Source organism: Fragaria vesca, linkage group LG2, assembly GCF_000184155.1.
Source record: "Fragaria vesca subsp. vesca linkage group LG2, FraVesHawaii_1.0, whole genome shotgun sequence".
NCBI classification, from domain to species: Eukaryota; Viridiplantae; Streptophyta; class Magnoliopsida; order Rosales; family Rosaceae; genus Fragaria; species Fragaria vesca.
Window position 1 is genome coordinate 25,324,476 of NC_020492.1, and position 15,324 is coordinate 25,339,799.

At 37.6% G+C, this 15,324-nt stretch overlaps 1 protein-coding gene across 1 annotated transcript; it reads right to left on the reverse strand.

Annotated features, from left to right (window-relative positions):
- Nucleotides 1-3,992: 3,992 nt before the first annotated feature.
- Nucleotides 3,993-11,445, reverse strand: LOC101309697. Its single transcript, XM_004291484.1, has 6 exons — nt 11,219-11,445; nt 8,031-8,084; nt 7,875-7,947; nt 7,398-7,438; nt 4,447-4,506; nt 3,993-4,355 (listed from the first exon to the last, which is right to left on the reverse strand). The coding sequence occupies exons 1-6, from the start codon at nt 11,282-11,284 to the stop codon at nt 4,302-4,304; spliced, it is 348 nt and encodes a 115-aa protein (XP_004291532.1). The 5' UTR covers nt 11,285-11,445; the 3' UTR covers nt 3,993-4,301.
- Nucleotides 11,446-15,324: the final 3,879 nt, after the last annotated feature.

Below are 15,324 nucleotides of genomic sequence, written 5' to 3' on the forward strand. Positions count from 1 at the left end.
TTTGCGACAATCAAGCTGCTATCTACATTGCCACTAATCCGATATTTCACGAACGTACTAAACACATCGAGATTGATTGTCATATTGTAGGAGAAAAGATGCATGCAGGTGTGATCAAGGCTGCACACATTGGTACTAAAGAGCAGATTGCCGACTTATTTACCAAACCATTGAGTACTGCACAGTTTGACATTCTTCTTAGCAAGTTAGGTGTCATCAATATACACTCTAACTTGAGGGGGAGTATTAAAGGAGAGGATCAGCTTATAACTCGAGTAGATCAATCTGTAACAACTGATTGAGTTGTTTCCTTATTCTTCTAGCCTTCCTATTGTAACTATACACGTCAGCCCTATTAGCTAGGGTTAGCAGTATTAAAGGAGAGGATCAGCTTATAACTCGAGTAGATCAATCTGTAACAACTGATTGAGTTGTTTCCTTATTCTTCTAGCCTTCCTATTGTAACTATACACGTCAGCCCTATTAGCTAGGGTTAGCAGATGTTAGGTTGTATATAAACCTCTTGTAAACTTGATTAAGATGCATATATAATACAGACATATTCACCAGAAGCATATTCACGCTTCTTTATATAGTTCCTCTCTATTGCTCAAAATAAGTAATGGCAAGTGAACCTCCTCTTCAGGTTAGTTTGTTGTGTTAGCGACATGAGGCTTCTTTCTTCTATCCTCATTCCCCTTTGGATCAATTTCATAGTTTCAGCTAATACCAGTCTAAAGGGATTCCAGTTCTTGATGTTAGTTTCTAGTTATGCAGACAATTAATTAATGCCGAAATCAGCACAATAGGTGAACTTGTGGCACATTTGATGTCAATATTTCAGGTCGACATTGAAACTGAAAAACATAATCAACTACAATCAATCAATCTAGCAGAGGTAACAATGATGGACCTTTTGTGAAAACTCTTTCTCAAGCTTTGAAGTTAGATAATAATATATTGATAGAAACAAAGCATCAAACTTCTCTTAAGTTAATCAATCATAAAGCACCCAAATTGTGATGCAGCGGAAATAGATAACGTTGGAATCCACCAACGGCGACTTGAATCCACAAGTCTAGTTTTCTTGAATCCACGAGAGAATCTGGAATCCACCAGAAAAGTTGAGATAAACTCAAGGTTTTTATTAATATCAAAGTTGCCGAATACAACTGATAAAGGCTCCTTATATAGGAGCAAATAAACCCTAGGGCAACTAACAACAAAGCCTAAAAGCCCAAGGATTAAAAGAAAATCAAATCCAAAACAAACTATTAAAAGTAATTATTGAAAATAAGTAAATTCGCATTTTAGAAGCCTAAACGGACTCGGATGGCCTAAAAAGCCCATACGTCGTGGCAAAGCGACGAGTTTGGTTCGTTGGGCCGTTCCGCTTCCAGAAAGGTATCATAATGGTCAATCATACACCGAACGCCAAATCTGGAGCAAATCGGGTTTAGACTTGTTTCGATCGATCTGCTCTTCAATCTTTAGCGCCATCTATTCTACATCAAATTGTCAACTTATTTGGTGCACTTTCATAATGATCTACTTATTTACCTGCCACTTACGAATCCAATCCTTTAGTTCCTCCTTAGAATCATCTGGGGTTGTACGCTCAAACCAAGCAAGTATTCGCTCCTCATCACTTTCTGAATGGAGCCACAACAAAGTGATCTGATTGTCGAGCCTCTTCAGCGCCTCAAAATACACAGGATGTGGCAGTCGCAGACGTTGAATGCACTCCCTTCGTCAGTTATAGGGATTGTGTCTTATACTTTCTGAACCTGAACTAGGGCTCGAACTTAACCCACACCTTGAACCACCTAGGAGGCACCCTTACTAGCTCATCGAGTGCCTACTACTCATTTTCATTTTCTTGAGTTGTGGAACTGTGGAGTCCCGAGACGTACAGATGGTGATCACATACCCAGAAATTTGAATTGGAAGACTCGCAATCAGAAATGGATTGTGCTCTCTTTTTTGTTTCATTCTTCCGGGTTCCGAGACACACTTGCGGTTCATTGTTAAAAGGGTGAAGGATATACAGTAATACACTTCTCTGTAGTACGTACAGCCTTGGAATCTGAACTGGGTTCCTGATGAAGTGAATGTTTTCTTGGGAGTGAACGTGATGCTGTTAGACAGAGAGATATCCGTACGCTTCCTCACCGAAAGCTCTTTGATAAGCAAGCTTCCTCAGCAACCTCTTTAACCACTGAACTATAATCCATTAGGACAACAATATTCACACTCCAGTAAATAGACGTGCCATTATACCTGTAACTAACCGCCTTGCACGCCTCAATCAAAGTTGGAGTCGATTTCCATCAGCTTTGATGAAAGGGTTGCTTAGTTGAATGATAGTATTCCACAACTCATGAATTTGGGGTTCTGGGCTCAATTGCTAGGTATGGTCTTTTCTGTCGTAATTCCAAATACTGATACATGATATTTTATAGTTCATATTTGAGTAAAAACCTAAAATGGTACCTGAACTTGCGAAAGATACTTTTTGGTACCTACGAATTTTTATTAGGTGAAATGGTACCCCCCAACTATCCTACCGTTACCAAATATGGTATCTACCGTTAGTTTTGCCGTTAAATCTATGACGTGCCAAGTGTTTGAACTCTTTTTGCTTAATAAGCTATATATGGGTGAAAGTCCGTGAAACAATAATTTTAAAAATTAATTTTGTTATTATTGCTCTACACATTATACACTTTATTTTTTATCTAGTATTTTCTTTATTAAAATATAGTTTTTATTTTAAGTTTGCTACTAATACATATCATATGTTTTGTAGCTTAATTTTATACTAGAGAAAAATGGTGATGAAAAATATGTAATAAATGAAGATGTACTAAATTTACAAATCAATTCTACTTATCCTCGATTAATAGCCTTATGCAATTGGTGGGTTTGTTAGAATTTTGAGGGAAAATAAAAGTTGTAAGAATTTGGAGGAAAAATTTTAAAGGGGAAACAACGTGCATAGACCATTTTGCCCTTTAAATACATACCATGTCATTAATTTAACAGAAAAACTAACGGCATGTACCATATTTGGTAACAACGCAATAGTTCAGGTACCATTTCAAGTAATAAAAATTCGTCGGTACCAAAAAATACCTTCTGTAATAGTTTAGGTACCATTTTAGGTTTTTACTCTTCATATTTCCCCTTGAAATAGATAGCCGAAAAATATGCCATGCCATTGTCTTGGAAACAAACCAAACAAGATTACAGCTAGAGGTGGTAAACGGGTTGTTAAGCACAGGCACGGCATGAGCACGACACGTTTAAAAACGGCCCAAGCCCGTTATTCTAATGGGTCGTGCTGGGCTTAGAAAAATGAGCCCATGGGCCCGGCCCGGCCCGAGCCCGTTATAGGCCCAGCCCGGCCCAAGCACGATAATATGAGGCCCACGGCCCGGCCCGCTATAAAATATTAATTTTATAAATATGAAGATAACATATTTATAAATAATAAACGTAGTTCTGAGTGTGAACAATATACTTATATACTAATAATTATTTATTTGAGTATGAATTTGTTTTCCCTTAGACTCATAAGAAGTTTTTGCCTAAAAATTTATTAATTGTAAGCATTTATCACTTATTTCTTTAGTTTGTTAACAAAGAAAAAAATGATCGATAGATTATGTGAATTAATTTTGGTTTGTAATCATATCATGTATAATTAAAAATTAAGATTATAAGAGTAGAAACGGTGGTATAGGACATTCATCTCGATCATTTTCAATTTTCGACACAAAACGGGCCCGACACGGCCCGTTCATGGGCCCGAGCACAACCTACCATGTTATGGGCTTGGGCCGTGAGTCGGACTGGGCCTTACATTTGAGTAAATGGGCCGACCTAAACCCAAGCCCATTAAGAAGTGGCCCGTCGTGGGCCGGTCCAAACACGACCCGAAACCCGATTAGGCGGGCCGGGCTGGGCTGTGCCGACCCGTTTGCCACCTCTGAATTTACAGCAACGACCAAAATGTGGTTGGCGGATTCCTTCGAAGTCAAAATCCTTTAGTCTGAACTTATCTTCAATAATTTATTGCAATATGAACAACGATGTAAAAAATTACAAGTTAATACATGTTACGGAATATCCAAAACAATAGTATCGAAGCATCAACATCTTTAGCTATATTATGAGTTGTTAGAAAAGCTTTACCCTTCTTTCAACAAGAGTGACTAAAACCTTTCGTTCACAAGGTGTAATATAACTAATAACATGAAAGTTTACAATAGTTCACAATCAAACTATATGCAACATTTTCATGATGAGCTCAGAAAAGTCTTGGCAGCATCCGGACTCAGTTCTTCATACACCTGTAACAGATAGAACCAAGGAATTCTCACTCTGCAAAACAATGGAGACTGGAAACAGTATAACATCTATGATTTTATTCACTGAACATACCAGTTTCTTATGAACTCGTTGGAATGCCTTGCAAAATCTTTCTGCTTCCGTGGCACCCACCTAAACGATTAAGCACCAGAAGTTAGTCTTCCTTTGTGCTGCTTGGTTCCATCTTCCAACATAAATTGCATATGTGGACACAAAAGTAACAAAAATTCACAATGCTGATGCCAGGTAACAATAAGCCAACACCAACGGTACAAAAGTATGTAAGCCCTTCTAAAATACACGCACATCTATAATCGGATACAAAGTTCTAGAAAAAAAAATTAATTTAAAATCAAGAGATGAACAGCTAACAACTGCTCCATATGCAAAATGCCCAGATAACAGATCGGCTAATAACACCAAGGGTACACAAGGAAGTACGCTCACTCTAGCATACATGCCCATGGGTGCACATACAGAAACATAAAACAGAAGATAGCTTTTGCATAATATCCAAAAAGGATACACAATATAGTTGAAATGTTATGCTTTAAATTAATCTACTGACACCAATTGAAATTGCCAAGGAAATGTCATAAAATACTGGTCTGTATAGTCCTTATTTGTCTTATGTCATTTCACATGCCAGCAATTCATGAAATATGTTTTTTTTGTAAAAGCACCCATTAATAATACGGGGAATTTCTTGCCCAGATCCTAAGGTCAAACGTAGAAGCTGCGCCTCTTGTGGGAAAAGGACATGCCTCAGCACTGAAGGTGGGCATCTTGTAGGGGTAACTTAAATATCGTTGTTGATTTAATGCTTATTAAAGGCTGATGTGTGCGAACAGTAGAAAAAAGAGATAAAGAGGGAGGGAAGGAAGGAATTTAAAGGCAAAATCCTGATATGCATATAGCAGTAGGCATAAATAACACCAATGGACATATTGAAGAAAAATAAATCATCCCTTAATATGCAGATAACATGGAATTAATTGGTTATCATCTCAAAATATATATATATACATGGAGCCATTCCAAAGAGGATGTCCGCACAGCCCTTAAAGTGCAGACGTCCCTCCGTTCTCCACTGGACGGCTCCGACGACGGCGCGCCTCCACCCGAGCGGACTCCGGCGGCGTCCCCGATCACTTTCTCTTTCCGGCAAGATCGATTTGAAGGTCTGGTCAGCAATCTCCACCCAAAACTTCAGACAAGATCGATCTTGCCAGAAAACTGGAATTCGGCGGACTCGCCGGTGAGAGAAAGTAATCTGGGACGCCTCTGGTGTCCACTCGGGTGGAGGCACGCCACCGTTCGTGTTTATAACAGAAAAACACAGTTTTGAGTGCCTTAATGATAACCAAATTGGCTGAAAATTTGCAGAGATGATCTATACATTAGTATCTAAATATTAGATGGTGGAGATGTGAAAATTCGATTGAAAAATGTGTAAAATGGAAATTCGTACCGTAAGAATAAATGCGAACGTCCACAGCTGAGAAGCGCTGTGTGTGTATATATATATATATATAGGGCCCTTCCACTAAGGGATCCCTTTTTTTGACATATATGAGGGATGGGGGATTACACTGCTGGAGGCCGCTGGGGTGGAGGCACGCCGTCGTCGGAGCCGTACGGAGGGACGTCCGCACTTTAAGGGCTGTGCGGACGTCCTCTTTAAATACCTCTCTGTATATATATATATATATATANACCAGAGAGAATGTAGAGCGGACGTCCGCACTTTAAGCCGAATGCGGACGGTCCGCTTCACATCCGGCCTGTATATATATATATATATATAATTTTCAGAACTGATATTTTGTTAAGTTGACAAGAAGTAGAACTAGTGGATGCCCAATCCACGTCCAAAATTGAAAGGCAAACGAAAGGACAAAACACAACAAACTAACTATAAACAAAGCGACACTATCACAGCTAGCATATCGAGAAAAATAGTTGAGTGAAATCACAGTCTTTCTCCCCATCCCCTCTGTTGGGTTTCCAGCCCATGTGTTTTTCCTAAGGTGTTTCGTCTTAGAGTATGGTGTTCCAATAAGGATTATAAGGAAAGTAAATCCTTATTGATGATGGTGTACCTGTAATCTTGTTGATTACGGAGAAGGAAGGAGGTATTATTGCCTACCACTAATAGGATTGGATTTCCTATTTGGTGAAGAGATCTGATATCCTTATGGCTATATAAGGAGGGGGTCAGCTCTAGGTGTTGTATCGCAGAGACAAATACCAAAGTATGTTCCATTCTTGGTTAGAGGGTGAGAAAGGGCAGAGAAGAGAGAGATAGGAAGAGAAGAGAGTCTTTGTTTTCTTATTCTTTCTGGTGTACCCATTATTAATATAGTGGAAGTGTTTTCTGCCGGTGGATGTAGGCAAAGGTTTTGCTGAACCACCTTAAATCTGTGTTCATTGTGTCTTATCTTTGTGGTTGTTTCTCTTGGTTTGTTGTGTTCTTTTTGGGTTCCTTGACATACATAATTGGCCGATATCACAACACCCTCTGAGTTTGAAAAGTTTCTCCTATTATGCTACTCTATCAAGTATAACAAAACGCTGCTAAGTAGCAACCTCATAAAGTTTTGGCTTTGTCCCCTTTCCCCATTAAACTGAATGCTCAACATAAACCCTTCCCTAGACACAATTCACATAATCTGCACTCACTGGACATTAAACCCATTTCTCCATACTTAGGCATCTCAAATAATTATTATTTTCAATCCAAGACGGGACTAAAATTTCCAATTGATAAAGGCTGACATGAGCAATGATAAAATTGGGGCACATATCAAGCATATATATATGAAATCTAAAATCACTATATGCACAGTACTAAATAGAGATAAACATGCATTCGAAACCACAAATATATCAACATATTCATGTTTCAAAATTTCTGTAAGCATTTATACCAGGTTAGATAATTGGATACTCATTTATATAAGTGCTTTTATCCGTAAACTGCAATCCCGACATATCCAATAAATCGTGTGCCAATGACATACCTTTCTCTCAGCAACCAACTTTAGCTTCTCCCAGAATGCATCTGTAAGTACACAACCAGATCAGTGCAATCAAAATAACTTCTCTCTAAATACCCACAAATGAGTGAATTGCTTTTAGTTGCCAATGCATGCATGCATGCAATGTCTATCTTAACACCTTTAATATGTTACAAAGCAATACATGCATGTGAAAGGATGACGATTATCTATCTTTGATGGCTGACATAAGAAAATGAGAACTCATAAACATTTTCCAGTTACGCAAATAGTCTTATATGAAAGATAATTCCTTAGTGCTCCTCAAAAATTAGAAACTTATAACTCCATATCAAGCATCTAAGAGGCCGTAGCATCGTTATAATATTTTAAACTGAAACGGCCCAACGGTCCTTAGTGGGTCCAAAGTTTATGGTGTGGCCACCAGTTCAACCCCAAATAGTAAGACATGTCTGGTAGATGAATGTAATTTTAGCATACCATGTCCATCACGTGTTTCCTTCTCCATGTCTTTTTTCTCTCCATCATCCCATGCATCATGCCATTCCTTTAGCTGTTAAAAGATCCAAATAAGTCAACTAGAGGCACCAATATGTGTGCAAATGGTAAATTTTGTGCAGAAGTTAAAAGTAATACCGCTTCAGATTCTGCTGACTTAGAAGTTGACTCTTTAGATTTCTCTGATTCAGCCTGAAATTAGATACAGTTAGTATGAACTGAACTGATTGATGTATAAGCATCAAAGTGTGAAACATCATAATCAATAGTGAAAGAGTGGTCACTTCCTCACGTACAGTTCCACCAAATTTTTTTTTTTGGAAGAAATCAACTAATTTGCATAATTGTAAAGGAACGCATTAATCCTTCTGTTCTAACTGGCATGATTGATCAGAATGGGACATCAAAAACAAATGAAAAGAGCAAAACAAGAGTGTCAGAGATGAAGAGAAGGGGGGGGGAGAAAACAAGGTAAATATCTCATGACTTTTCTGCTCTATCACAAGTGTCTCCAACTATTCTCTTCTCTAAACCTGGAGAGGTATTCAAATTTCTTTTATTCAAGCCTTCAGTAACTCCCTCACTCTCTCCAAGGGTGGAGTCCCATAACTCCATTGGAGTGGTATCATTACCAAAAACATGACCTGCTTCTCCCACAAAGGCTTAAGCTTGTCTGCCACTGTCACAAACAACCCAAACACCTATATATAGGAATAACAATCACCTTTCATCAAATACAACAATCATCCCTTCCTTAGTGGTATCAACTTGGGTTGCCCCAACCATCCATAACAGAAACATAACCCCTATTGGTTGTAGCTTACTTCTACTATTTGAAGAAGGTATGTATCTAACCATGGGCTGGACCACAAGGATAAAAACATAGAAATTTTTTCCAATGTGGTAGAATTAATCATCAAGATTCCAACTTCATATCAGTCCACATGATGCTTATACATTAAAACTTGAAGCGCTTCTATAAGTGATATTTTCTACCTAAAAAATATATACAAGAAAGGCAACAAAATACAATAGTGGACATCAAAGTACAATAGTGGACAAGACGTCCTCATTCTATGAACCAAGGTAGAGGAGTAGTGCTGTAAGACCAAGAAATTACAGCACTATCAAGGATATATGAACTCCCAAGATAACAAACTATATCAACGCACTCCAGTAGCTTTTGAATCCAACAGTAAGGGGTGATTGTGAATCATGCCTAAGTTTTTCAGAGATCAATGCCCCTAGAGAAGACCATAAACTAACTAACCAAAAAAGCTCTTCCCACATGAATCCTCGAAAACCCTTCCATTTTGCTCCATCCAAATATCCCAAAAACCTGCCAACCTTTTGCATTCCCATAGCGTTTATCCTTCTTGCCCTTCCTGTACACTTAAAGAGGAACTCATACACCCTCTTGGAATAACCCAGCTTGCTTAACAAAAAGGACAACGAAGGGATACATGGCAACTAGAGATAAAAAGCTCTCCTACACGAAAATCTTCAAAAACCCTTCTATTTCGCTCCATTCAAATAGCCCAAAAAATTGCCAACCTTCTGTATTCTCATAGGGCTATTAAAGTCTTGCCCTTCATATACACTTCAAACTACATAGTAAGGAAGTCACAGTACCCTCTTGGAATGGCGCAGCTTACTGAACGGAAAGGGGAAATGAAGGAATACGTGGTAAAATCATACCACTGAGGGTAAAGATTATATACCACTAAGGGTTAAGATGAAGGAATGCCACTCAAAGTAAAGAAGTTTTTAATCGGATATTTAAATCTGAAAGAACCTGACCAAAACCTTATGAACTTCTAAAAAAAACAAGTACAACAAAAGCCCCTTCAGGTGATTTCAGGCAAAAAGATTGTTTATTGGCATAATTCAATCCACTCTAATTATAAAACTGATATCTACACATTAATTTTCATGTAAAAACATACTACTACAAATCTTTGTTACTGCATTTACCCGAAATCAAGTACCAATGGGACAGTAAAAGACATGTGAATATTAGAGTAAAGCATTCTTGTTAAAATGGTAGAATAGTGGACATAATGTATAAAGTTAACATGTGCAGTCAGATCAGAAAACTTTCCTTTAGATGAATCTTTATGCTCAAAACAGGTAACAATAAAACTGGGCAAAGATATCCTTTTTAGTAAAAAAAACACAGTAAATTTATTCAGATATAGATACTGGCTAGATGTATTAGCACAGTTATCCCTACTACTACACAGAATAACCAGCACACCACACCTCAACAACACACTTCCTCCCTCTGACCAACCACCACCACTAATTCCATAGTGAAATTTGTAAGGAACCACATAAGGAATAACTCAGAATCACCCATTTCAACACGTTACAGGAAAATATATATGCTGTTTAAAATTATAGGCAATGAAAAAATAGGCCATCAACAGTTCAACACTTTCCGCCACCTTTTCGCACATAATCCACCATGAGTGATAACAAAACATTATGCCTCTACTAAGAATAATGTCACTAGAAACAATTCATGCACCAACACTACCATGAGCAATAAGACAACTCAAAATCTATACATACTTCCAAATCATGTATAGGAACCGAAAATGGCAATATGGCTCACCAATCAACCTCCAAACAATAAATCCTAAGAGAAAAGGCTCTGAAAGACCCAAGTTCATGTAATCTCTTATCCAGTATACCCGACAGAAGTAAATCAAAACATAAAAGGCGGAAATGATAAAGCTACTCATAACATTCAATTTGCTGGACAAATTTATATTCCAACTATTTCGCCCCTATTGTCGAATACACTCAAAACCTAATTTTTGTCCACCACCAAGTATCAGGACATAAATTGCTACAAATTCAGGTGTGGGTTAAGCCAAATGCCATCCCTCCCCTGCCTAAACTAGATAACCGCCACGAAGTTGGACGAATCAGGGTAAAACCTGTCTTCTTCTATGAGTTAGTGATGGTTGAAAAGTGAGCAGCCGAGTAATCTATCATTCTACAGAAACAACAAAACAGTTGCGAATCTTTACCCTGTGTCTCTTCTCTAACATATGTTTTGTTAGTTCTATGTGACATCTGGTTTTTCGATATTCCTATTAGATATAGCTCCTCCAACACAACTGCTATCTAGTTATCGAGTAAAGGCAAATGTCTCAAAACTAGACAATTTTTTTGTGATCGAATTGAAACAACTTCACCCCATAATTGATACAATAAGGAGGATACTAATCATATAAAAAGAAAAGACGCGTAAGAAGATTGAACAAGAAGCCGAGAGAGAGAGAGAGAGAGAGAGAGAGAGAGAGAGAGAGAATTACATGGTAATCACGAGATCGGACGACTGGGAAAAGAAGGAGAAGGCGTCGAAATTCACCTTCGTCCATTTTCCTTCCTTTCTAATGTCTCGATTTTTCTCTTCTTATGCCACACAAACCTCAGCACGCCCAAAATCTGTGCAGAAAACGTTTATGCGATTCTGGAGATGTTGCGCGATGCTTTCAGTTTTTATGTTTTTTTTTGTTTTGTGGTGACACACTTTTCTTCTCTACTCACAATTTCGTTTTGTTTACAAATTACCCGATCTACCTTTTTAAGGTCTATTTACACAAAATGAACATTAAGAGTGTGATTTTTTTTTTTTATCAGTTAAGCAACTCGAATATTATAACTTCGTGAATCGAATTTACAACTTTCCACTTAGTAAAGAGAGAGATTACGTTATTAGATCAAATGATACTGAGATATTAAAAAGGGCGTGTCAGTAGATATTAAAGGGGTAGATTTTGTGTCACTTTTAGAAACTTGAGTGAAGCTTCGAAAAGGTTCGGTCCAACCATTTTCTCCTTTAATTAACTGATCTACATTATCTACAAAATTGTCAAACATCCAGCATCATATAATTATTCATCATGGTGAATCGATAAAGGTTATTTAATTAGTAAACTATGCAGTGCCGGACAAACTTGTTTGGTTATTCAATAAGTTAAGTAAGTTTTACGGTTAAATCAGTTTACCATATTGCTCATTTTTCCAACTCTAGTTCAACCACATGCTCATCATTCTCACAACACACAACAACTTACTTTGGATCTAACTCTGGAATTTGAAGACTCTTCCGAAGATCAAACAAGTTTGGTGGCTAGCCTTTCCAAGTGCTTTGGCTACACGTTCTAAGTTGTTCAAGCGTCATTTACTCAATGATCTACTTTGTATGTTCTTTGGTATATACCCTGTTACAATTGAGCATCTCTTGTTTGCTTTTCCATGGGTAAGAAAGACATAATGTCAAAATCTCATCAGTTATCGTCCATTAGAGCAAGTCCACTCCATGCTTAAAATCCAAGCCAGGTTAGAAGCCACATCAGCAATTCAACCCAAACACAAAAAACTTCAATCCACCCACGAAATGGATTCTCATATTTTCTAGCCCAAGTTAGATTGAGAGGGAGAGAACCAACCCAGGTGAGAGGAGAAAAAAAGCTTAGGTTAGATTAATCCATGTCAACAATACCTCACCCACGTGGATTGCGTTAGCCTAAGCCCACCCGTATGTTGTCTTCACTGTTTCTTTTGTCAAGGTTTTGCGAATCTCATGGTCCACAGTTGTTGACTGTTTGGGTCTTACATTTTTTTTAATAGAAAACTTGCTGACCCTTTGTGATTAATCAAATGATAAGAAAAAAATGTTAAAAAAATTCTAACAGTAACAACTAAATAAAATATTATTTAAAAAAAATCTCTTATAAATACTCGATCCAATTTTACATATCTCACACCAAAATTTTTATTTTTTTTCCTAGTCATGGCATGTCAATTAAATGTTATGAACTAAAACATTTAGTTTCAATAAATCATATTGTTTATTTAATTACTGTTTATTTACAACTAAAATCATTATTTACACTTAAAAACGTTTTTTAAATTCAATAAACAGTTACTGCCATGTGGAACAAAATCTTACATTTCAAACGGGTGGAACTGCTACCCAGCCACAGTGACCTAGAGTGACATAGGTCACTTCATTCAATCTAACCCAACGTATGAACTTGCTCTTAGTAATTGTCAACAGTGGATGAGTTGTTTCAGAATTTAACTTTCTTGTATCCACATATCCAAGCAGTGGCAACAAAATCTTTTCACATTTTTTTCCTAGCCTTTGACATATTTGGAAACACTGTTGTCAATGTATCTTCTATTCATCTCCTTTTCCTTCTAACTCTAGTTTGGTGGCTACTTTGGCGTTTGTTAACTCAAAAGAGTTTCTCCCAACTACAACCACAACACATTGCCTTGCTTAATCACTGGCCCTACCGATGCATCCTCCCCTAAAACCAACATGGATTCCCCCAAACTAAATTTTGTTGCTTCTTGGTCTTGTACCATAGCTAGCATTGCCTCGGTTGCTCGTAATTTTCAAGTGTATTATGTTCCTTACCCTCTTTATGTTGAAACTTTGGGAGTTAGGTTAAGTGTTTATTTGGCTTATTCCTTGTCTGCTACGACATCTATTAGTGTCTCTTTATAATACCACATCCTTGGATCAAAAAACAAAAAAAAGATTCGCATCACATGTCATTTATTAAATATATATGATCGACGGTAGTACACACTAATAATTATATGTTGACTTTACTCCTCATGTAACTCTGCAATTTGTAAATATTATTAATTAAGCTGGAAACAATATTGTTTAATATAACTGAGATTAATACATATTTGTTTTATTGATAACACACGGTTTTCTCATTAAACAGTTTCTAAAACTCAGATATCAATCCATGTTGGGTGATCATTTTTAGGGTCTAGGGTTTACAGTCTGGTTTACAAGGTCACAAATTAAATTGTGTTGAAGCTTCTCATCGAATAGCCGCAATTTTAATCATTAATTGATGTGTGACTCAATGTCAATATTCACACTACATCTCATTTATTATAATGATCGACGTTTGTACACTCTAATAATTATGTGTTAACTTTACTCCTCACTTAACTTTGCAATTGTAAGTATTATTGGGCGGGAAACAATATTTTTTAATGCAACTGAGATTACAATTCTTTTTATCAATAACACACGGTTTTCTCATTAAAAACTTTCTAAATCTAGATTTTAATCCGTGTTGTGTGATCATTTTTAGGGTCTAGGGTTTACGGTTTAGTTTTTCAATACAAAGGCTAAAACGGCGAACCTCACGTCATAACCATTAATGAAACCTCAAAATACAAGGGGGAACATTCTACCTAAACCCCATACTGAAAGAACACCCTAAAATAATATTAGGCATGTCTACAAAATCTATGCATCCTAACAAGCACTATTTAGCAAAGAGTGCATCATTGGCTGCTACTCAATTTGCTTTACAATTTCGATGACATACCGAAAAAACTGTTCATACAGAGCCATAAGTTACTATGTTTATCAGCTTTCCGGATATGATGCCACTAAAAATTACCAGTGACCCTAAGTTTCATCTTGTCACTAGGAGGCTGCAACCATTTGACAAAACAAGGAACTCGCCGCCTCATTAGGATAAACATGGCACACTGCGTGCACCTAGCAGGACATAGCCCACAGCTCCAAAAAAAAAAAAGACGATCCAGATTTATTAAAAACAAGAAATAAAAAGCAGCTGCAAAAATAAAATAGCTAAAAAATAAACATAGATTAGCCCAAGATGGGCCCATGGCCAAAACCAAACTTTCAGCCTATAACAGGCTCAAACCATGCCAAGGCCCAAACGATATGAACAGAGAGTGGGTCGCACCCACCCCTCCTGGCCCAAGTCCACAGTTGCGTCAGCCTCCACAGTTGCGTCAGCCGCCACAGTCGTCGAACCAGCAGAGGATCTACGTCGTCTTCCAGACTTCGGCGCTTGAAGCTAGATAATCTACACCAAACCACACCTGAAAGTTTGACAGCATCGAGATCTGACCACAAACAAAACTTTCCCGTCAACCGACCAGAGCTACCCACAGTCACTCTGATCTAGCAATCCAGCCCCACTTCAGTCCTACCCCGCAACTGATTGGAGCATAAAATGCGACAATTTTATAGTTTAACCTTTACATTTAACTTGGCTATTTTCCTTTAAAAAGATTGTTTTAACTTTGTTAACTTCTTATGTACTTCGTGGAGCAAGATAATGCAAATATGTGCTCAAGTGATACAAGCAAGGCTTCCAATACGAAGTAGAGATGTCATTGATGGAGATTGATTACTCATATGGTCAAAAATATCAAGGAAAGGCGATGGAACCACTTCACCAAAACAGAAGCTGCAAACACAAAAAAGCTAAAAAATGGGTTCTGCTTATTTTCTCCGGTTTTCAAGGCTAATTTCCATGCGGTTTCGAGAACGGTTTCACCAAGATGACTGCCCAGATTTGTAGAGGAGCATTTGTAGATCAATTTGGACTCAAGAATCATC

What these genes read in the sequence shown, in the direction of transcription:
- LOC101309697 (XM_004291484.1), bottom strand. Translation starts at nt 11,284, where the DNA reads ATGGACGAAGGTGAATTTCGACGCCTTCTCCTTCTTTTCCCAGTCGTC. An exon ending in AGTTGGTTGCTGAGAGAAAG is followed by an intron (nt 4,507 to 7,397) that starts GTATGTCATTGG and finishes TTAATCGTTTAG; the next exon opens with GTGGGTGCCACGGAAGCAGA. An exon ending in AACGAGTTCATAAGAAACTG is followed by an intron (nt 4,356 to 4,446) that starts GTATGTTCAGTG and finishes TATCTGTTACAG; the next exon opens with GTGTATGAAGAACTGAGTCC.